We start from the raw sequence: 20,415 nt of genomic DNA on the forward strand, positions 1-20,415 counted from the left end.
TCCTCAGAGAGTGAGACAGGGAGAGAGAGATAGAAATAAAGAGTGAGATGTGCAGCTGTGTGTCACAAACCTGTTCAACTGGTTGCTCTATGCATGTCAAAAATGTTTCCTAAGAACAGGAATCAGTTGAATAACATTGACTTAGAATCATTGTGCAAATTAGCATATGAAACCCTGCCATTGTAACTGACTTACAATGAGCTTGATGAATCGGTGACTGAACCCCATTGATATAGTATGGACAAGACAAACATACAGTAACTCAGCTTTTATCCTCAGCCTCACATTCCAACCTAGTTACATTAGTTAGCTCATAGTACTGAACAGCTGTGAGGAAATGGTAGGCTAGGCTAAACTGCTCTGTATTGTTTTGTTTCTTCAGATTCTAGATGAAAGAGTTTGTTAAATTACTGTTCTCTGTGCTCTCTCAAGAAACTCCAGGGATATGGGATTCCGTGGTGCCTGCTTAATAATTCACGAATACATGGAAGGAAAATAAAACTGTCATGCAGAGTTAAGTTTCCTTTTATTTCTGCTGCCTATACAAGTAGTGTTCACTGTAGGAGTCTGGCCTTTCTGCAACCAGTATTGATCTAGTTAGAGTGGTTCTCCTAGCTGCTCTCTAACCCCTGCATTCCCAGCTATTTGCCATGGTGCCTTTGTGGACATGCGCCACGGGATCACCATTCATTGCACAGCCCGTCAGTTTCACCACTTAATAAGTGTGGGCTTATTTTTTGTATCTCTCTCCGAAGAGGTGTGTGGCACAGAAAGAGAGCGAGATAGAGAGGACGAGGAACAACAGAGAGAGGCAAAGGAGAGGAATGCAGGCGGGGTGTGGGGGGGAGCTGATTTCCCCAGTGAGAGCGTATCGGAGCTGTCTTCAGCTGTCTCTCCTCAGGGACAGAGCCACCTTAATCAGGAACATGAAAGTATCTCCCGTCCTGTGGTGCCTCTGTCTGTCTGTCTGTCTGTCTGTCTGTCTGTCTGTCTGTCTGTCTGTCTGTCTGTCTGTCTTGTCTGTCTCTCTCTGTCTCTCTCTCTGTCTCTCTCTCTTATTTGATTTCCCATTTCCACTCTATGCAGTATCAACTAATTTCCACTCTATGCAGTATCAACTCATTCCCACTGTATGCAGTATTAACTCATTTGAACCTGAGGATCCAAAACAGGCTGAAATTTCAGCCGGTCTTTTCAAACAGTTCTTACAATAAAAGGGCATTATCAGCATTTTCACAATTTCAAAGTAGTATTCCAACCTCATAGTGTGGAAATATATATATAAAACACAAGAAATCAAATGTTTGACTGCAATGGGCATTTAAATCTTCAGAGGACATAACCATGTCATAATATGTCATAACAGCTGACTTAACGTGACATAACTTTTCATAATATGGTCATAACACTGTCATGACACATATATCCAGACCTGTTGTGACATTGTGTTATTTTATGACTGGTTATTACACCTACATGAGAGTGTCAGATACCACAAAACCTACCACACAAGGAAAAACATTCCATTACACCATAGCCTACTTGTCAACAGTATGTTTATGTTATTTTAACATTTTCGGAAATTGACCATGTTAAATTATCATTGTAATTGGAATGGCCAATTAATTAGGGCCAATTTCAAGTTTTCATAACAATCGGTAATCAGCCTTTTTGGATGCCGATTATGGCCGATTACATTACACTCCACGAGGAGACAGCATGGCAGGCTGACCACCTGTTACGCGAGTGCAGCATCAAAAAGACCTTGTGGCTGCAAGGAGCCAAGGTAAGTTGCGAGCTAGCGTTAAACTTATCTTATAAAAAACAATCAATCTTCACATAATCACTAGTAAACTACACATGGTTGATGATATTACTAGGTTAACTAGCTTGTTCTGCGTTACATATAATCAATGTGGTGCCTGTTAATTTATCATCGAATCACAGCCTACTTCAACTTGATGATTTAACAAAAGCGCATTCGCGAAAAAAGAACAGTTGTTGCAATAATGTACCTAACTATAAATATCAATGCCTTTCTTAAAATCAATACACAAGTATATTTTTTTAAACCTGCATATGTAGTTAAAAGAAACTAGGGAAATTGTCACTTCTCTTGCGTTCAGTGCAAGCAGAGTCAGTATATATGCAGCAGTTTGGCCCAGAATTTTACATAATTATGACATACCATTGAAGGTTTTGCAATGTAACAGTAATATTTAGACTGAGGGTTGCCACCCATTCGATAAAATATGGAACGGTTCCATATTTCACTGAAAGAATAAACGTTTTGTTTTCGAAATGAGAGTTTCCAGATTTTACCATATTAATGACCAAAGGCTCGTATTTCTGTGTGTTTGTTATATTATAATTAAGTATATGATTTGATATTTGATAGAGCAATCTGACTGAGCGGTGGTAGGCAGGCAGCAGGCTTGTAAGGACTCATTCAAACAGCAGCTCTTTGCAATGCTGGGACGCACAGCGCTGTTTATGACTTCATGCCTATCAACTCCAGAGATTAGGCTGGCAATACTAAAGTGTATATATGAACATCAAATTGTCAAAGGTATATGAAATACAAATGGTATAGAGAGAAATAGTCCTATAATTCCTATAATAACTACAACCAAAAACTTCGGGATAGCCACCTTTAAAAATGATTTTAGCCTAAAATGACATACCAAATCTAACTGCCTAGAGCTCAGGCCCTGAAGCAAGGATATGCATATCCTTGGTACCATTTGAAAGGAAACACTTTGGAGTTTGTGGAAATGTGAATTGAATGTAGGAGAATATAACACAATAGATCTGGTATAAGAAAATACAAAAAAAATGTTTTTTCTCCCACCATCTTTGAAATGCAAGAGAAAGGTCCCAGTTCACACTGGTTGTAATTCTGAGGGTGTCCTCAAGTAGTAGTGTATGTGCAAAGTTTCAGATGGATAACTTGAAGAATGAGCGAACTACATGACATTTAGTGTGAAGTCACCCAGGTACATTTGGGCAAATCGTGAAGGATACATTTGCATTCATATTACATTTTTCTGCAAGAATATCGTCAAATCTGTATACTTTGACTTTGATTTAGCTTTTCAAGTATTAGTAGCCATATTATAGGTTCAACATTTACAAAACAACCAGTGAATATTCTTATAATTTTTGTCCAAAAGGAAAAGGCATGCTGTCATACAAGGTTAGTACCTACATTTTTTGACATATACAGGGTTTCCGGATACTCCAGTAAGGCCCAGCTCATTGGCTATCTAGCTAGCTTTGTTGACCCCGATTGGTGCTTATTTAGTTAGAGTCGTTCAAGTGAAGACCGCCCACCTCATCGGCGTGCCATGAAGGCGTTGCTCTCTGAACGAATATGGTGTCCTATAGGAAATACTACACCCCTAATGATATAGTGAAGTCTAGTTATGTTCTAGTATCTCTGAGGAATACATATGAACGTGATTTGACCGGTTGAAGCAACGTTTAGGGTCATATCTAACTGACAGGAAACAGTCCACCTATATCAATGGTTCATTTTCTTCCCCTCATGTGTTAAACTGTGGAATACCGCAGGGCAGCTGCCTTGGGCCACTTCTTTATTTAATATATAACAACGACCTTCCCTATGCCTTAGTTGAAACTCAAGCTACTATATTTGCAGATGATACTACGATTTATGCAGCAAGACAATCGGTTCAACAGGTATAGCAGGCTTTACAAGGAGATTTGGAGAATATCAGGAAGTGGGTTTTCCAAAACAAACTTGTTTTAAACACCAAGAAAACCAAAGTTATGTTGGTCTGTTCAACTAGGAAAAGGCCAAAACAGCATGGGATACAAGTACGGGAGGAGTACAAATTGAAGAAGTGGCAGAAACCAAACTATTGGGAGTGCAGCTAGACAACTGCTTATAATGGTTGTCTCAAATAACTAATCTATGTAAAAAAATAAAATTAAAAAAATAACTTCTTGACGCTACCAATCCCTGTACCGGGATAATTTCCGTCTGCAACCACTGAATAGCATAGCGCAACAGTCAAATAATATTACTAGAAAATATTCATATTCATGAAATCACAAGTGCAATATTTTGAAACACAGCTTAGCCTTTTGTTAATCACCCTGTCATATCAGATTTTGAAATTATGCTTTACAGAGAAAGAAATCCAAGCGTTTGTGTAAGTTTATCGATAGCCTAGCATAGCATTATGTACACTTAGCATCAGGAAGCTTGGTCACGAAAATCAGAAAAGCAATCAAATTAACCGTTTACCTTTGATGATCTTCGGATGTTTTCACTCACGAGACTCCCAGTTACACAGCAAATGTTCCTTTTGTTCCATAAAGATTATTTTTATACCCAAAATACCAACGTTTGTTTGTCGCGTTATGTTCAGAAATCCACAGGAAAGAGTGGTCACGACAACGCAGACGGAAATTCCAAATAGGCTTCATAATGTCCACAGAAACATGTCAAACGTATTTTATAATCAATCCTCAGTGTAAGGGCGTTCGTCTGTTGAAGGAGAAGCAGACCAAAATGCAGCGTGGTGGTTACTCATGTTCTTTAATAAAAATGACTCGACATGAAATAACTTTGAAAATACAAAACAACAAACGGAACGTGAAAACCTATACAGCCTATCTGGTGACAACAAATACAGAGACAGGAACAATCACCCACGAAATACTCAAAGAATAAGGCTGCCTAAATATGGTTCCCAGTCAGAGACAACGATAATCATCTGACTCTGATTGAGAACCGCCTCAGGCAGCCATAGACTATGCTAGACACCCCCAAGACAAAACACACCACAAAAACCCATGTCACACCCTGGCCTGACCAAATAAATAAAGACAAACACAATATATATCTACCAGGGCGTGACACTCAGGTTGTAATATATAATCGATAATATATCAACCGCAAATGTCTTTCACAGTAGGAGAGGGAAAAACAATAGCTGTCCAAACTCTGTTGCGCGAGCAAAACTCATGTGACCACCTGACGCAATGTTATCTTTCTGGCTCATTTTTCAAAATAAAAGCCTGAAACTATGTCTGAAGACTGTTGACACCTTGAGGAAGTGATAGGAAAATGAATCTGGTTGATGACCCTTTAAATGGAGCAATGGGAGGCTATGGAACATGTCTCTTCTGAGTCTGTATGGGAGTTGCAGCGATGGGACAAGACTGTTACTACCAATTGGATATCATGAAAAAGGGGTAAAAATCAAAACTGGTGAGATAGCCAATTCAAAACATAACTTGCAGCAGCTATCTAGTTAGTCTGTCATCAAGGCAAAGGGTGGCTACTTTGAAGAATCTGAAATATAAAATACATTTGGATTTTAACACTTTTTTGGTTACTACATGATTCCATATGTGTTATTTAACTTCATGTAACGAGCAATCCCGTATCCGGGATCCTATTTATAGCCTCAAGCTCATTAGCATAACGCAACGTTAACTGTTCATGAAAATCGCAAATGAAATGAAATAAATATATTTGCTCTCAAGCTTAGACTTTTGTTAACAACACTGTCATCTCAGATTTTAAAAATATGCTATTGAACTATAGCTAAACAAGCATTTGTGTAAGAGTATTGATAGCTAGCATAGCTATAAGTCTAGAATTCAGCCAGCAACATTTTCACAAAAACAAGAAAAGCATTCAAATAAAATCATTTACCTTTGAAGAACTTCAGATGTTTTCAATGAGGAGACTCTCCGTTAAATAGCAAATGTTCAGTTTTTCAAAAACTATTATTTGTGTAGGACAAATCGCTTCGTTTTGTTCACGTTTGGCTACGAAAAAAATCTGTATCCAATTTAAGCCTCAAGCTCATTAGCATAACGTAACGTTAACTATTTATGAAAATCGCAAATGAAATGAAAAAGGTATGCTAGCTCTCAAGCTTAGCCTTTTCTTAACAACACTGTCATCTCAGATTTTCAAAATATGCTTTTCAACCATAGCAAAACAAGCATTTGTGTAAGAGTATTGATAGCTAGCGTAGCATTTAGCGTAGCATTTAGCGGGCAACATTTTCACAAAAACCAGAAAAGCATTCAAGTAAAATCATTTACCTTTGAAGAACTTTGGATGTTTTCAATGAGGAGACTCTCAGTTAGATAGCAAATGTTCAGTTTTTCCTGAAAGATTCTTTGTGTAGTAGAAATCGCTCCGTTTTGTACATCACTTTTGGCTACCAAAAAAAAACGAAAATTCAGTCACCAAAACGCCAAACTTGTTTCCAAATTAACTCCATAATATCGACAGAAACATGGCAAACGTTGTTTAGAATCAAGGTGTTTTTCACATATCTATTCGATGATAAATCATTCGTGGCAGTTGCCTTTCTCCTCTGGACCAAATGAAAAGTGGACGCAGCTGGAGATTGCGCAATATTTTCGACGGAGGACACCAAGCGGACACCTGGTAAATGTAGTCTCTTATGGTCAATCTTCCAATGATATGCCTACAAATACGTCACAGTGCTGCAGACACCTTGGGGAAACGACAGAAAGTGTAGGCTCATTCCTGGCGCATTCACAGCCATATAAGGAGACATTGGAACACAGCGCATTCAAAATCTGGGGCATTTCCTGTATGAAAGTTCATCTTGGTTTCGCCTGTAGCATTAGTTCTGTGGCACTCACAGATCATATCTTTGCAGTTTTGGAAACGTCAGAGTGTTTTCTTTCCAAAGCCGTCATTTATATGCATAGTCAAGCAATCTTTTCGTGACAAAATATCGTGTTTAAAACGGGAACGTTTTTTTATCCAAAAATTAAAAGAGCGCCCCCTATATCGAAGAAGTTAAAGACTTACCTAGACACACTCACAGTTGTAATCTCCATCAAAGGTACTTCTACAAAGTATTGATTCAGGGGTGTGAATACTTATGGAAATTTGATATTTCTATATTTCATTTTCAGTAAATTTGCTAAAAATGTTTTCACATTGTCATTATGGAGAGTTTGTAGAAAGAAATATTTTATCAATTTTGAATTCAGGCTGTAACACAACAAAATGTGAAGTAAGTAAAGGGGAATGAATCTTTCCTGAAGGCACTGTATATGCCAATGATTTTTTTAGCATAGCAATGTCGAATGAATAGAAATATTAGAATTAAGGACTGGTTCAAAACATGAGAAAATGTCTAATGACCAGCCCACTTGGGTAGCAACTTCACAAAATGCGAAAAAGATTTTACTCGTTAAAAATGTTAATGAAAACATTTATTTAATTTTATATAAATACGTTGGAAACCGTTTTGTGAAAGCAAAAAGGCTCTTGAGCCAGGGGATTATCGTGTGATAACTTCCGACTAAGGGCTGTTCTTAGTGATAATCCCTGGGTTCTTATGCCTTACTTCTTAAGTAGTTCTACACACCGTTCTACTACTAATGTTCTGTTTTTGAAACTGGAGTGTACATGTCATACATAAATGGAGTGTACATGTCATTTGTAATAAAAACATAGTGGGGTTTTAAGGCTAGTAATTTAAATGGCTGATTATTCGGTTCATGGTCAACATTGTGTCATGTTGTTACGGCTCGCGTTGGTGGTAGGAAGAGTGGACCAAAGCGCAGCGTGGTAAGTGTTCATGATTCCTTTTCTAAAAAAACAAACACGAAAACGAACATTTCTGTCAGGCATTAAACAGAAAACAAGATCCCACTGTCACGCCCTGACCTGAGATATCTCTGTTTTCTTTATATTTTGGTTAGGTCAGGGTGTGACTAGGGTGAATACACTAGTTTTTGTATTGTCTAGGGGTTTTGTATTGTCTATGGGTTTTGTAGGTCTAGGTATTTGCATGTTTATGGTGACCTGATAGGGTTCCCAATCAGAGGCAGCTGTTTATCGTTGTCTCTGCTTGGGGATCATATTTAGGTAGCCTTTGGTGTTTGTGGGTTCTTGTACTGTGTACTGTGTTTAGTTGCCTGTCTGCACTATTAGCTTCACAGTTCGTTTTGTTGTTTTGTTAGTTTGTTCAGTGTTCATTCTTTAAATAAATTAGAATGTAAGCATACCACGCTGCACCTTGGTCTCATTCGTACGACGAAATGACAACTTATATGTGATCCCCAATCAGAGACAACGATAGATGGCTGCCTCTGATTGGGAACCACACACGGCCAAAAACAAAGAAATAGAAAACAGACTGTCCCACCCGAGTCACACCCTGACCTAACCAAACATAGAGAATAAAAAGGACCTCTAAGGTCAGGGCGTGACAGTACCCCTCCCCCAAAGGTGCGGACTCCGGCCGCAAACCTGAACCTATAGAGGAGGGTCCGGGTGGGCATCTACTCTTGGTGGGGGCTCCGGTGCTGGACGCAGACCCCACTCTGCTTGAGGCTCCCCCCACTTCGGTGGCGCCTCTGGTGCAGGGATGGTCGGCGGGACCTCCAGACTGTAGATCGCCACTGCAGGCTCTTAACTGGGGACCATCGCTGGAGGCTCCAGACCGGGGACCATCGCTGCAGGCTCTGGACCGTGGATCATGGATCCATGGATCATCACTGGAGGCTTTGTACGTGGAGCCGGAACAGGTCTCACTGGACTGAGGAGACATACTGGAAGCCTGGTACGTGGAGCTGCCACAACGAGTCCTGACTGGATACCCACTCTAGCTCGGTGAGTGTAGAGAGCTGCACAGGACACACTGGGCTATGAAGGTGCACTGGAGGCATAGTGCGTAGAGCCGGCGCAGGATATACTGGACCGTGGAGGCGCACTGGAGGTCTGGAGCGTAGAGCTGGCACAACGCGTCCTGGCTGAATGCCCACTCTAGCACGGCAACTACGGGGAGCTGGAACAGAGCGCACCCGGCCAAAAACAAAGAAATAGAAAACATAGACTTTCCCACCCGAGTCACACCCTGACCTAACCAAACATAGAGAATTAAAAAGGATCCTTAAGGTCAGGACGTGACACATGTTGATGGTCACCTACTCTTGTTGCTGAGGATTACCTTATCTCAACAGGCAGCAGGAGCTTTATCCTCTGTAATCCTGTAATTTAGCACACTGTGATTCGTTCCCATTGTGGTCCATTGCAGTCTGGACAGATAGTATTTTTTTAATACTAACTAATTTAAAGTTCTCCAAAAGGGTGAACACGGCTTTATTTGACTGTTCAAAAATCCATATTTGAATTTATCCAATGGAAATAGGATAACTTCACAACTGCTTTGTTTGAGATTATACTGTGGGGGTGTAATATTTAGAACTTGGATTTTAGACTTTTGGTTAAACATTTATATTGAATAAGGTTGTGTTCTTTTTGTAAAGCCTTGTAACTCCCTTTGTCACTGTCCAGTATTTGCAGGTCTACCAGGTTTTATTACTGTGTTCAGTTTGATGTGTAACAGAATAGGTATTGAGTGTAGAAAATCACACGTTGGGCTATTAGATCTGGTGTGCACATACAGTGCAGGATGCAGGATGCCACTGGTCACTCTGGACAGATCTGTGTGGACTCCATGGTAACCATGGAAAAAGCATTTACTCCCATTCAAAAGTGATTCAAATTCAGTGGTGCATGGGAAGCAAATGAAAACACTTCTAATGGTTACTTACTGCTTGCTGACAGGAACTTCAGCTCTGCCAAAAAACATTTTTATTTCTGTGTTTTTCATTGGGGGAAAAACAACACTATATTGAAGTGGCATGTGTAAAGAGTGTAGCGAGCGTCTATACAGATAGCATACCCTGCTGCTGCTGCTTTTGTTGAGAAGATTAGATCCCCTGATGTTGCAATGGTGGTGATCAATTTAGGTTTGAATGTAAAATTGATCTGGACAGTTGAGTACTTAGTTAATTGTTTACGTATGGGGTTAAGGCTTTTTACCAGTAAATCTAGCAGGTACAGTATGTTAATTGCCATCCTTTAGCCTCCGTTCAAGGGGTTTTATTGGTTCCATGGCTCTCCTATGTCATTTCCTTTCCTACACACCCCCTAACACTGACCTGAACTCTGGAAAGGCTGAAATGTGAGCGCTGTTTATGGCTAGCTGAGCAACACCTTGTAATCAGTTGAACCATGGAGGACCTCTTTTTTTTCTCTATGCCTGTGTGACTATCCCTCCCCTCAGTCCCCTGTTTTTTCTCTCTCTTATGCTGGACTTTGTCTCCACAGCAACATATTGGGGGCGGGAAAGGTTGTGAAGTAAAGTGGCTGTAAATAAGCAATTTCAAACGTTGGCTACCCTTGTGCATTTCGTTAATGTGCTATAAGGTAGACAGACACCTGTCAATTAACAACCTTTTAGATTAGATATATTTATGAAGATGAGCTGGAATTCCCCACAAAAATCAGTAAGACCTGAATACATTTGAATGTCAATAGATCTCGGGCTGTGTTAAATATTTAATAAAATTTTCCCACTGACTGAGTAAATAACCATGTGTTTTTCACTCTCTCTCAGTGAGCGGTATGGATACAGTTATCGGCCTGTATGGAGAGACCATTGAGGTGCCATGCAACAATGGAGCCCCCAAACCAAAGGACCTGTTCATGACCAAATGGAAATACGTAAGTTGTTCATACACTGAGTGTATCAAAACATTAAGAACACCTTACTAATATTTTGTTGCTCCCCCTATTGCCCTTAGAACAGCCTCAATTTGTTGTGGAATGGACTCTAAAAGGTGTCAAGTGTTCCACAGGGATGCTGGCCCATGTTGACTCCAATGCTTCCCACAGTTGTGTCAAGTTGGCTGGATGTCCTTTTGGGTGATGGACCATTCTTGATACACACAGGAAACTGTTGAGCGTGAAAAACCCAGCAGCGTTGCAGTTCTTGACACACTCAAACCGATACCATATCCTGTTCATAGGCACTTAATAAATCTTTTGTCTTGCCCAAAAACTTGAAATTGGTGAACATAATTATAGAATAAATCAAATCAAATTGATTTATATAGCCCTTCTTCCATCAGCTGATATATCAAAGTGCTGTACAGAAACCCAGGCTAAAACCCCAAACAGCAAGCAATGCAGGTGTAGAAGCACGGTGGCTAGGAAACACTCCCTAGAATACCACGTAATTATGCAGTTAAATTAAATCATAAGAGAAAATATATATTTTACTAACATGCTTTTATTGATTGTAAAAATGATTAAAAAAGGTATGGAATACAGTTATGGGCATACTTGGTAAATCTATTTCATCATACCCATCTAGTGTGGAGGTTGACGGGAGAACAATAACAGAACCAGCTGATATTGCCAATAGTTTTGCAGATTTTTTTTTTTACAAATAAAACTAATTTACTGAGAGATAATGTAAACACCCATTCTTGCAAACAAGCCAATGGATTGATGATCATATTATTAGCACAAGAAACTGTTATTTTAGTCTACCATTGGTGTCAGTAGAGGAGGTGTTAAACCTTTTAAAGTCATTACCTATGGTTAATCTACAGATGATGATCTTATGGACAATTTTTTACTTTACTATACTGCTCCCCAGATTGCAGCTCAACTGAAATACATATTTAATTGGTCACTGGAAAATGTTTGGAAGAATGCTAAACTGTGCCCAATCCGAAAGGCGGCAAAGAACCCATTACTCCTGCCAATAGTCAACCAATCAGTCTACTATTGTGTGTAGACAAATATGGGAGTATCTGGAAAATAATTATCTGATCACAGCCAATCAGCATGCTTATCGCAAAAAACATTCCACTACCACTGCATTGGTTGACATGAATGCTATGGGTAATGACAGGTTTGTGGGTGTACTATTTTTAGATTTCAGTGCAGAATTTGATTTAGTGGATCACTAAATAACTAGGACAAAAATATTGCATTATGGGTTTAAGGGGGCAATTGGGTACAGTCATATCTAACTGAGAGGAAACAGTCCACCTACAGTATATCAGTGGGTTGTTTTCTTCCACTCATGCTTTAAACTGTGGAATACCGCAGGGCAGCTGCCTTGGGCCACTTATTTACTTAATATATACCAACGACCAACGACCTTCCTTATGCTTTATCTGAAACTCAAGCTACTATATTTGCAGATGATACTACAATTTATACAGCAAGACAATCGGTACAGCAAACAATCGCTACAGCAAGCTACAAGTAGAACTTGGAAATATCAGGGAGTGGGTTTTCCGGGAAACAGACTTGTTTTGAATGCCAAGAAAACCAAAGTTATGTTGGTCTGTTCCACCAGAAAAAGGTCAACACAGCATGGGAATGCAATTAGGCTTGGGGGAGTACAAATTGAGGAAGTGGCAGAAACCAAACTACTTGGTGTGCAGCTAAACAACTGCTTATTATGGTCGTCTCATATAACTAATATATGTAAAAAAATAAAAAAAATAAAAAAAAACATTTAAAAAAACTCCATGCATGATCAGAAGGATAGCTAAATATTTACCGGGAAAGATTCTGAAGCTAACAACCCAAGCATTAATTGGGAGTGAACTACTGTTCTGTGGTCTGGGGAAATGCATCATCAAATCAAATGTTATTGGTCACATACATATGATTAGCAGATGTTATTGCGGATGTAAGGAAATGCTTGTGCTTCTATCTCCAACAGTGCAGTAATATCTAACAAATTACACAGCATATACCCAATACACACAAATCTAAGTAGGAATGAATTAAGACTATATACATATGGACGAGTGATGTCAGAGCGGAACGGACTAAGATACAGTAGAATAGCATAGAATACAATATATACCTATGAGATGAGTAATGCAAGATATGAAAAACATTATTAAGTGAATGAGATACCGTAGAATAGTATAGAAAACATTATATACATATGAGATGTAGCAATTGATGCATGATTGCAACAACACATCATCAGTAACAATTGCAACAACACATCAGTAGGGTAAAACTAACCTGTCTCACGACGGTCTAAACCCAGCTCACGTGCCTATTAGTGGGTGATCAATCCCAACGCTCGGTGATTTCTGCTTCACAATGATAGGAAGAGCCGACATCGAAGGATCAAAAAGCGACGTCGCTATGAACACTTGCCAGATTTGTAAACACTATTAAAGTGATTAGTGTTCCATTCCTTAAAGTGGCCAGTGATTTATAGTCTATGCCTATAGGCAGCAGCCTCTAATGTGCTGGTGATGACTGTTTAACAGTCTGATAGCCTTGAGATAGAAGCTGTTTTTCAGTCTCTTGGTCCCATCTTTGATGCACCTGTACTGACCTCACCTTCTGGATGATAGCGGGGTGAACAAGCAGTGGCTTGGGTGGTTGATGCCCTTGATGATCTTTTTGGCCTTCCTGTAACATTGGATGCTGTCGGAAACCACATATCCTGAGGCTGCATTCATTGAAGCTGGGGATTTTAACAAGGCTAATCTGAAAACAAGACTCCCTAAATTCTATCAGCATATCGATTGTGCTACCAGGGCTGATAAAACCCTGGATCATTGTTATTCTAACTTCCGTGACGCATGTAAGGCCCTCCCCCGCCCTCCTTTCGGAAAAGCTGACCACGACTCCATTTTGTTACTCCCAGCCTATAGACAGAGACTAAAACAGGAAGCGTCTATTCAACGCTGGTCCGACCAATCTGATTCCACGCTTTAAGATTGCTTCGATCACGTGGATTGGAATATGTTCCGCATTGTGTCAAACAACAACATTGATGAATACGCTGATTCTGTGAGCGAGTTTATTAGCAAGTGCATCGGCGATGTCGTACCCACAGCAACTATTAAAAATTCCCAAATCAGAAACCGTGGTGGCAGCATTTGCGCGATTCACTGCTTTTAACCAGGGCAAGGTGACCGGAAACATGACCGAATACAAATAGTGTAGCTATTCCCTCCGCAAGGCAATCAAACAAGCTTAAGCGTCAGTATAGAGACAAAGTAGAGTTGCAATTCAACGGCTCAGACACAAGAGGTATGTGGCAGGGAAAACCAGCACCGTCGTGGACCAGGATGTCTTGCTCCCAGACAGACTAAACAACTTCTTCGCTCGCTTTGAGGACAATACAGTGCCACTGAAACGGCCCGCTATCAAAACCTGCGGGCTCTCCTTCATTGTAGCCAACGTGAGTAAAACGTTTAAACGTGTTAACCCTCGCAATGCTGCGGGCCAATACAGCATCCCCAGCCACGTCCTCAGAGCATGCACAGACCAGCTGGCTGATGTGTTTACGGACATATTCAATCAATCCTTATCCCAGTCTGTTGTTCCCACATGCTTCAAGAGGGCCACCATTGTTCCTGTTCCCAAGAAAGCTAAGGTAACTGAGCTAAATGACTACCGCCCTGTAGCACTCACTTCCGTCATCATGAAGTGCTTTGAGAGACTAGTCAAGGACCATATCACCTCCACCCTACTTGACACCCTAGACCCACTCCAATTTGCTTACCGCCCCAATAGGTCCACAGACGACGCAATCGCAACCACACTGCACACTGCCCTAACCCATCTGACAAGAGGAATACCTATGTGAGAAAGCTGTTCATCGACTACAGCTCAGCATTTAACACCATAGTACCCTCCAAACTTGTCATCAATGTCGAGACCCCGCCCTGTGCAACTGGGTCCTGGACTTCCTGATGGACAGCACCCCAGGTGGTGAGGGTAGGTAACAACATCTCCACCCCGCTGATCCTCAACACTGGGGCCCCACAAGGGTGCGTTCTGAGCCCTCTCCTGTACTCCATGTTCACCCACGACTGCGTGGCCATGCACACCTCCAACTCAATCATCAAGTTTGCAGACGACACAACAGTGGTAGGCTTGATTACCAACAATGATGAGACGGCCTACAGGGAGGAGGTGAGGGCCCTCGGAGTGTGGGGTCAGGAAAATAACCTCACACTCAACATCAACAAAACAAAGGAGATGATCGTTGACTTCAGGAAACAGCAGAGGGAGCACCCGCCCTATCCACATTGATGGGGCAGTAGTGGAGAGAGTAGTAAGTTTTAAGTTTCTCGGCGTACACATCACGGACAAACTGAATTGGTCCACCCACACAGACAGTGTGGTGAAGAAGGCGCAGCAGCGCCTCTTCAACCTCAGGAGGCTGAAGAAATTTGGCTTGTCACCAAAAACACTCACAAACTTTTACAGATGCACAATGCAGAGCATCCTGTCGGGCTGTATCACCGCCTGGTACAGCAACTGCTCCGCCCACAACCGTAAGGCTCTCCAGAGGGTAGTGAGGACTGCACAACGCATCACCGGGGGCAAACTACTTGCCCTCCAGGACACCTACACCACCCGATGTCACAGGAAGGCCATAAAGATCATCGCGGGCAACACCCACCCGAGCCATTGCCTGTTCACCCTGCTATCATCCAGAAGGCGAGGCCAGTACAGGTGCATCAAAGCAGGGACCGAGAGACTGAAAAACAGCTTCTATCTCAAGGCCACCAGACTGTTAAACAGCCATCACTAATATTGAATGGCTGCTGCCAACATACTGACTCAACTCCAACCACTTTAATATTGTAAAAATGTATGTAAAAAAATGTATCACTAGCCACTTTAAACAATGCCACTTAATGCAATGTTTACATACCCTACATTACTCATCTCATATGTATATACTGTACTCGATACCATCTACTGCATCTTGCCTATGCCGTTCTGTACCATCACTCATTCATATGTCTTTATGTACATATTATTCATCACTTTACACTTGTGTGTATAAGGTAGTTGTTGTGAAATTGTTAGGTTAGATTACTCGTTCGTTATTACTGCATTGTCGGAACTAGAAGCACAAGCATTTCGCTACACTCACATTAACATCTGCTAACCATGTGTATGTGACAAATACAATTTGATTTGATTTGAGGGCAGGTCGTTTTCCCCTGGTAATGTATTGGGCAGACCGCACCACCCTCTGGAGAGCCTTGTGGTTGCGGGCGGTGCAGTTGCCGTACCAGGTGGTGATACAGCCCGACAGGATGCTTTCAATTGTGCATCTGCAAAAGTTTGTAAGGGTTTTAGTTGACAAGCCAAATTTCTTTAGCCTCCTGAGGTTGAAGAGGCTCTGTTTCGCCTTCTTCACCACACTGTCTGTGTGGGTGGTCCATTTAAGTTTGTCAGTGATGTGTATGCCAAGGGACTTGAAGCTTTTCCACTGCGGTCCCGTCGATGTAGATAGGGGTGTGCACCCTCTGCTGTTTTCTGAAGTCCACGATCATCTCCTAATCAGCAGGTGAGATTAGGAGGCTGCAGATTGGACAGAACAAAGCAGCAAGAATTGGTGGAGATATGATTCTTCTGTTGTAGTCATGCACAATGCTCTTGGGTGGTCATCAATCAATAAAAAACATGGTTATTTTATTTCACAATGTACACCATTTAAAACGGCCAAACTCCATTCACAAAAGTATTCAGTTAGTAAGAGACAAACATTCAGTCAATACTAAGAATAGATTGTCCACCGTCTATGTGTTATCCAGACAGAAAAGAGAAAAAGGCTAAATAACATTTAGATTCAGAGCAATAAAGAAATTAAATAATTTATCTGGGCAAACCAGAAACCTTTCAATATATAAATTCAAACAATACTTTAGAACCATTTAAATATAATAAATTGGAAGGTTGTGCAGGGCTATGGTAGATGAAGGAACAAATCTATCTTTTCAGACAGTTAGAGTATTTATCTGGTCAATATGTCAGTGTTTTATGTCTGTTGTTTGTAACAGTGTGTTATATGTGAAAATGTGTTTGTATTATAAACTGTATTTTAATGTTTAAGGACTCTTGGAAGATTAGTCAAAAAATGAAGACTAAAAGATCCTAATAAAATAAAATCAAAATCACCCTCTGAATGGCACACACACAATCAATGTCTCACTTGTATCAAGGCTTAAAAATCCTTCTTTAACCTATTTCCCCCCTTTTAATGACACTTGTTGAAGTGGATTTAACAAGTGACATCAATAAGGGATCATAGCTGTCACCTGAATTCACCTAGTCAGTCTATGTCATGGAAAGAGCAGGTGTTCCTGCCTAAAGTCCACCGGGCTAATGTTGGAGAGACTGATAGAGACTGAGACAACCACATATCTGAACCCCACCCTGTCTGGACACACGTATACACCTTTAAGTGTATTTCCACTGTGAAGACCACAAGGAGATTTCATATTTTGTATACTATATGTGTACATGTTCTCTTTACACCTTCAAGCTTCCACAGCAGCAACAGTGTAAAAATAATGGTTGATATTCTAAAATAGCTATTAATAAGTAACAAACTAAGTCTATTTAGCTCCTGCACCATTAGTGGGTGCATGTTTTGGTCAATGGTTTTTATACCAAGACAGTCTTAAAGTAGTGCAGCTCCATTAGCTAAGTTTTTAAAACCCAAACTGTTTTATATTTACAGGACGATGGAGACCTGCTGACCCAGCTTAAAGACCAGGACGTCTCTGTCATAGCCACTGACAAGTACAAGGACCGTGTCAGCATGGCCGAAAACTCCAGCTTACTGATTGCTGCAGCAACACTGAAGGACGAGAAGACTTTTACTTGCATGGTGGTGGCTGGGGCTGACATCTCAGAATACCCAGTCAAACTCCTTATCCACAGTGGGTACATAAGGGCAATAGTGCAGCCATACTAATGCATGCTATGGAATGGGTCTTTGAGGTACAATTCAATGCTGTGCTGTGCTGTGTGATATTATTATGGTTATCCCTGGTGATAGTGAGTGCTCTCTGAGATGCCTACAGCTAGTTAATGTTATGAACTGTGTTCTACAGAGGCTCCAACCGGAGTGGAGATCACAGCCCTAGCCACGGAGCTGGAGATTGGCAAACCAACCCAGGTAGGTTCATCATGTGCTTTGCTTATGCCTACATTATGTTAAGCAGGAAATCAAGGGAAATCCTTCATTGCAGATGAAGTATCTTGAGGCAAACTAAGGAAGGATGGTGCTGCTGGAATGAAGAGAGATTTAAAGTGATCTTGATGAATTAGTAAACAGCAGAATATCCCTCCTCCAATTAAAACAACCATGGGATCTAAGAGGGGGTTTAAAATGCTTTGGGCATTTCATGCTACATGAGGGGAGTTCACAAATGCAGTAAAGCCAACACAGATGAGAGCTAGTTTGCACAGATATTTGATCAATTTAGCAACAAAAATATTGGAATTTTACTGGGCTATAACATAAGGATTTTCCAACCTTTTGTGTGCCCTTGTGGATTGTTCTAAAAGAGGATTTTGCAGTTTTTTCTTCACTTTGTTTTATCATCTGCACAGCTAGGGCAATGCAGCACCTCTGATGCCAACCCAGCTGCCAGCATCACATGGTTCAAGAACAAGAAACCTCTGGTGGCTGATGGGAAAGGTAGGTTATTGAAATTCTGATGGATGTGGTAAATAATGAAGATTGCACATTCACACATTTCACTTGTTCGGTGTGAGATTCCACTAGAACGGAGCAGTGAAATATCACCTCTACAGCTACATATTTTCTTCAATACTCATAAATGTGTCTGTTTCTACAGGATCTAAAATGTCAGTGACTTGGTGATCATATTATTAATTATCTCTGTGTCTGTAGGCTACTCCGTGACCATACCATTTCTAATCAGTATTGTTGTGATTTATAGGCATTATAATCAGTTCCAAAGTAAAGGTGGACGAAGTCACTGGCCTCACCACCACCTCCTCCATTCTGCAGTACACAGCTGAGAAGGGAGACACAGCAGCTCTGTTCACCTGCGGGGCTTTGAATACCTTGTCCTCTCCAGTCTCCTTCAGTGTCACCTGTAAGTAACCAGAGAGCCACCAAACTACTCCAACTACCCAAACTAGCCCAACTGCCCCAAAGACCTAAACTGACCAAACCAACCTCAAACTGCTTCAACTACCCTTACTACCTAAACTACCCAAGCTACCCCAACTACCGTAACTGCCTCAACTATCCGACACAACTTCCCTAACCGCTGGTTGTCCTAGGAAGGCTATTGATCTGCTATCAGCCTCAGCAGTCAGCAGTTAGTGTATCGACAAACAGATTAATGGCTATTTTATTTTCACGTTATAGTTGTAAAGTTTGTGCCTCTATGGCTTTTTTCTTGCAGCCCAGACAGACAACAACAATGACACCATAATGGCACTAATTTAAAAATGAGCTGAGCATGAGTCTGTTGTGGGAGTGTTTTGGAGCATAGCGGTCAATGAATAGCATAGTCAATGTTATTTGCTCTAGATGGCTCTTTAAATAGGACAGGGCTCAGATGCTGTTTGAATCCTGTTTTTAAAGAAATGTGGGCAATTTGGCTCGTCTGAAGCAGTACCATTGACAAGCTTTTTGTCTAGAGCCTTGGGATGTGACTGCCATTCGAACAGCTCCACCGCTGCATTCAAAAGCAGCCATCGCCACAGAACACACTCAGAAATGGAGTGTACAGCTCTGAGGACTTCACTAGCTTGGCTTGTCTGCTCCCTGTGATGGTCTCAGAAGCCCTGTCTGTCCAGGGTCACTGTCAATCACCACATTCTTATCGGCAGACTCAACAGCCTTGGTTTCTCAAATGACTGCCTCTTCTGCTTCACCAACTACTTCTCAGACAGAGTTCAGTGTGTCAAATTGGAGGGCCTGTTGTCCGGACCTCTGGCAGTCTCTATGGGGGTGCCACAGGGTTCAATCCTCGGGCCGACTATTCTCTGTCTACATCAATGATGTCGCACTTGCTGCTGGTGATTCACCTCTACGCAGACAACACCATTCTGTATACTTCTGGCCCTTCTTTGGACACTGTTTTAACCAACCTCCAGGCAAGCTTCAATGCAATACAACTCTCCTTCCGTGGCCTCCAACTGCTCTTAAATGCAAGGAAATCTAAATGTATGCTCTTCACCCGATCGCTGCCCACGCCTGCCCGCCCGTCCAGCATCACTACTCTGGACGGTTCTGACTTGGAATATGTGGACAACTACAAATACCTAGGTGTCTGGTTAGACTGTAAACTCTCCGTCCAGACTCACATTAAGCATCTACAATCCAAAATAAAAAGAAATCTATAATCAGCTTCCTATTTCGCAACAAAGCATCCTTCACTCATGTTGCCAAACATACCCTCGTAAAACTGACTATCCTACCGATCCTTGACTTCGGGCGATGTAATTTACAAAATAGCCTCCAACACTCTGCTCAGCAAATTGGATGCAGTATATCACAGTGCCATCTGTTTTGTCACCAAAGCCCCATATACTACCCGCCACTGTGACCTGTATGCTCTCGTTGGCTTGACTGGCCCTCGCTTCATATTCATCGCCAAACCCACTGGCTCCAGGTCATCTATAAGTCTTTGCTAGGTAAATCTCTGCCTTATCTCAGCTCACTGGTCACCATAACAGCACCCACCGGTAGCATGCGCTCCAGCAGGTACAGTGCCTTGCGAAAGTATTCGGCCCCCTTG

The 20,415-nt window shown here is 41.3% G+C and overlaps 1 protein-coding gene across 2 annotated transcripts in view; it reads left to right on the forward strand.

Moving 5' to 3' along the window:
• Window positions 1-20,415, forward strand: part of LOC135546498 (CD166 antigen homolog A-like) — a 60,700-nt gene that overhangs the window by 26,148 nt on the left and 14,137 nt on the right. For both annotated transcript variants that reach the window (XM_064974976.1, XM_064974977.1), the window contains exons 2-6: window positions 10,443-10,549; window positions 17,370-17,571; window positions 17,746-17,810; window positions 18,248-18,335; window positions 18,601-18,759. In XM_064974976.1, coding sequence (XP_064831048.1) covers window positions 10,443-10,549; window positions 17,370-17,571; window positions 17,746-17,810; window positions 18,248-18,335; window positions 18,601-18,759 — 621 coding nt within the window. The remainder of the gene's footprint in view (window positions 1-10,442; window positions 10,550-17,369; window positions 17,572-17,745; window positions 17,811-18,247; window positions 18,336-18,600; window positions 18,760-20,415) is intronic.

The sequence above is a fragment of the Oncorhynchus masou genome, chromosome 9, assembly GCF_036934945.1.
Source record: "Oncorhynchus masou masou isolate Uvic2021 chromosome 9, UVic_Omas_1.1, whole genome shotgun sequence".
Taxonomy (NCBI): Eukaryota; Metazoa; Chordata; class Actinopteri; order Salmoniformes; family Salmonidae; genus Oncorhynchus; species Oncorhynchus masou.